The 3,771-nt window shown below is 40.7% G+C and overlaps 1 protein-coding gene across 1 annotated transcript in view; it reads left to right on the top strand.

Moving 5' to 3' along the window:
• Positions 1 to 1,387: 1,387 nt before the first annotated feature.
• slco3a1a (solute carrier organic anion transporter family member 3A1a) overlaps positions 1,388 to 3,771 on the top strand; it is a 42,517-nt gene continuing 40,133 nt past the window's right edge. Inside the window, exon 1 of the mRNA XM_010774800.1 lies at positions 1,388 to 2,050. Coding sequence (XP_010773102.1) covers positions 1,892 to 2,050 — 159 coding nt within the window. The 5' untranslated portion in view covers positions 1,388 to 1,891. The remainder of the gene's footprint in view (positions 2,051 to 3,771) is intronic.

Raw genomic sequence — 3,771 nt, 5'->3', positions numbered from 1 at the left:
ACTGTGGTATTTAAACCACTTTTTCAATAATCAGTTTGGTTCAAAAACACATTTCCCAGTTCATCAATTACCAGCTCATCTCGTTGACCTTTGCATGTCCTCATACTGCTGCTGCTGTTTGCAAAACTGAGCAAACAGCTGTGCAGAAAACCCTCAAAGCTTTACACAATATGTTTTTCACCCAGTGCAGTTCCACCCCATCATCATCACATTATGTGGTTACATTACATCATAACCGCCACAATACCTCATCCCAGACATGCCATCAACACGATAATTCAATAATGAATGTTGAAAAAAACAGCAAACGTCACAGTCTTTTCTACAACTTCGCCAAAGTGCTGATAAAGAAGGGCGTTAATGATTAGTAGCTAAATCAATTAGTCGTGCAAATATTTGGAAGTTGATTGTTAAAAAGGAAATGTCTTGGGAACACTGTCATTCACTTACAGATGAGGAGATTGGTGTCGTATGATCAATATAAAGCTACAGTCGGCTGCTAGTTGACTTAGCATACAGTTAGCATAAAGACTGAAGCTAATGCCAACCAAATCTGCATAGCATACCTCCAGAAGTCAATAAATAACATGTCTTTGCTTGTTTGTCTAATCCAAAACAAAGTATACTAATGATAATTTGAACTGTTTTCCAGTCTTTATTAAATCTTCAAACTCTTGGCAAGAAATAAATATTTCGCAAAAGGAGTATTCCAAACATTTGATAGCTCCAGTTTCTCAAATTAGTGTTTCCTGGTCCTAAAATTATAATACATTCCTGTATACAATTTAGGGATTATACATTTGAAGATGTTCCCTGACGTTGTAATTGTTGTCATTCATTGTCATGTTTGACTTTTTGAATGGAAATACTCGTGGGTAATTAAATTCCCTTTAAAATACTATCTCCAGCAAGAAATATCACATATTATATATATATATATATTAGGTATACAGTGACATAAACACAGGAAATAAACTAACTATTGCATTGGAGAAGTCTGAACAAGTGAACATTTGCCATAAATGTCCTAATGAATATTGTACATTTGTACATTGTATTAGTAATTTGAATAGTTGTGTAATCCTTTTGCAATAATGAATTATCATTATTTTAGCAAATAGCCAAAGCTAGTTCCAGTTTTAAACAAAATCCTAAATTGCAGCCCTGAGATTTAACGATCATCTCAATCTGCACCACAGATTTATAATCCCTGTAGGTCTATATTGTGGATAAATTATGCATCATAAAATGGCAGTGAGTCACTTTAAATCACCCACACACACACGGAGCCCCACAGGACTACTGTAGTGATTTTTCAAGTCAAATTGTGCAGACTGATGCGCCGCCGTGACTGCATCGCCGTGCATATGAGAGAGAGAGAGAGAGAGAGAGAGAGAGAGAGAGAGAGAACATAGAGAGAACAGAGAACAGTAATTGTGCGTGAAGGACCATGACAGTCCGGAGCGGCGGGAGTTAGGGGGAAACGAAACAAGAAGAAGCCTTTTAACCGGGACATTCACCTGCAGATGTAACCCTCAACACGCCGGCTACGGAAACATGCGATTTGACAGAGATTTCAGCGCCCGCGGTTCACGTGTGCCTTTCCAAACACCTTCAGGGAGTTTACATGTTCCTGCGTGTCGACGACGAGGCAATGTTTAGACGCAGACTATCGGCAGAAAAGCGGGGAGTTTTTAACGTGTTTTGTGGCTTGTGTAAGGAGAGAGATTCTTGAAAAAAAAAAACTGCGACAAGAAGCAACGCGAATGTAGTCTTCAGGAGGGAAAAGGCGAAACACCGTACCTGCTGCCACAGTGTCTTCCTGCTGCGGTCATCCTGCTCCTGTGTGTTTCGGTTTCTCGCAGTGCTGTGTGGGTAAAGTGAGGGGAGGATGCAGGTAAAGAAGCCCCGGGATTCGGACCAGAGCAGTGGCGACATGCTGGAAACAGACGGCCCCCGAAAAAACTCCTCATGCTTCTCAAATATCAAGATATTTTTGATATCGGAATGCGCCCTCATGTTGGCTCAGGGCACCGTCGGAGCGTACCTGGTGAGTGCTACAAAAACCGAGCTCCTGCGGGGCTGCCTCTGTTACTGCGACTCTACTGCGGGTCACATTCACATTGTGTCTTAGCCGGGTTTGGGCTCACCATATGGGGTTTATTTCTGCTGCTCTGCATGCTTTGGACTAACAACAACACGTAGCAGGGCAATGACGGGACATATAAACCTCTGTCCTTCTCAGTGAAGTAGCTACAGCCTGCAGGGAAGATGTCATGCTGCTAAACTACCCCTTATGTGTTACAGTTTGACAACATATATAAAGCTGCTTGTGTGCCATGATGTCCATTTTAATTTTAAGGTACAGCAATTAAAACAGAGCCCCTTTTTAAATAAGCCATGCAGTAGTAATTAAATGGTAACTTTACAGCTTTGCCTAGCATTGGTTATGATTGATAAGCATGTTTAAGAAGGCAGTAGTTGGATGATTTTACCCAAAATGTCAGTCAAGGTCAAGGACCCCCCTCCCATCCTTCTTACTTCCTGTGTCTACGCACTCTTTCACTTGAACTATTAACAGTGATCCAACACATGGAGCCGGTGTAACATGAGGTTTATTTAAATGTGTGATCTGTTTCTGTAAAACATCAATATGTGTATTTTATATGACACCGTTGCAATGAAAACCTCAAAACCCACAAAGATCCAAACTTATACAGAGACTCGTTATAATTTGTGGGACAAATCTCCTTGAAGTGCTCCAAATATTCCTTAAAAAGTCCCACAGCCTCAGGCAAACAATATGAACATTGAGTTTTGACATTAACTTGGCTTTATTCTTTAAGATTCATACTGTTTCATACTTGCAATGAATAGACTAAACCCTGAATGCCTTGGCCATATTTGGAGTGGAACATCTTATCTTCTCTGTCAGTGGACCTGCTGAGCATCATAGCCAGAGAACAGCGACAGCATGGCGGTGCAACTCAGAGTCAGTTAGGACAATTTCCTAAAGAAGACTTCCTCTTTATTGTGTGTTTCTGATGACACAATTGTTCTGCTTTTTATAGTTTTGCACACCTGTTCAAACAGTTTAAACAATAACCCAGGTCAGGTTAGGAATCATTTACTTCGGCACATGATGCTTTCAGGCCTACTTTTGTTCGTCAACACAACAGAGCTTATTTACATTGAGTCTTATCCTGCATTTCCATTACAGTTTAATAGCTGGGGCAGTAACTATAGTAACGCAGTGTAGGCGGAGCCGTGACCAGTATGGCGCATCGTCCAGAATTATTTTGCAAGATATCACTCAGACTCAACAATCATATGTACAGATGGCTCCAAAGATCCAGAGATGGGGCGTGCAGGGGCAGCAGTTTATATCCCAGTGATGAGTAATAACATCAATATAAAAAAAGGGATAACAAGACACATGCTGTACAGAATCACTACACCACATGAGTTGCTTTGCATGGTACCTGTTCATTGAAACTGATTTTTTTAGTGTCGATGATAATTGTTTTTATCTATTTATGTGTATTGGCATTTGGGGACTCAGTCNAGATGGCTCCAAAGATCCAGAGATGGGGCGTGCAGGGGCAGCAGTTTATATCCCAGTGAGTAATACACATATAAAGAAAAGGGGAACAGACCATGTGTCAGTATACACCACAGAGTTGTTGGCATGGGTACTGTCATTGAAATGGATAGAGGAGAAAGAAATACATAATAGTGTAATTGCATCTGACAGCTTTTCAGCATTATCGA

Source organism: Notothenia coriiceps, unplaced genomic scaffold, assembly GCF_000735185.1.
Source record: "Notothenia coriiceps isolate Sejong01 unplaced genomic scaffold, NC01 NC01_scaffold00014641, whole genome shotgun sequence".
NCBI classification, from domain to species: domain Eukaryota; kingdom Metazoa; phylum Chordata; class Actinopteri; order Perciformes; family Nototheniidae; genus Notothenia; species Notothenia coriiceps.
The sequence above is the reverse complement of the archived record's forward strand: the minus strand, read 5'-3'. Positions and strand labels throughout refer to the sequence as shown.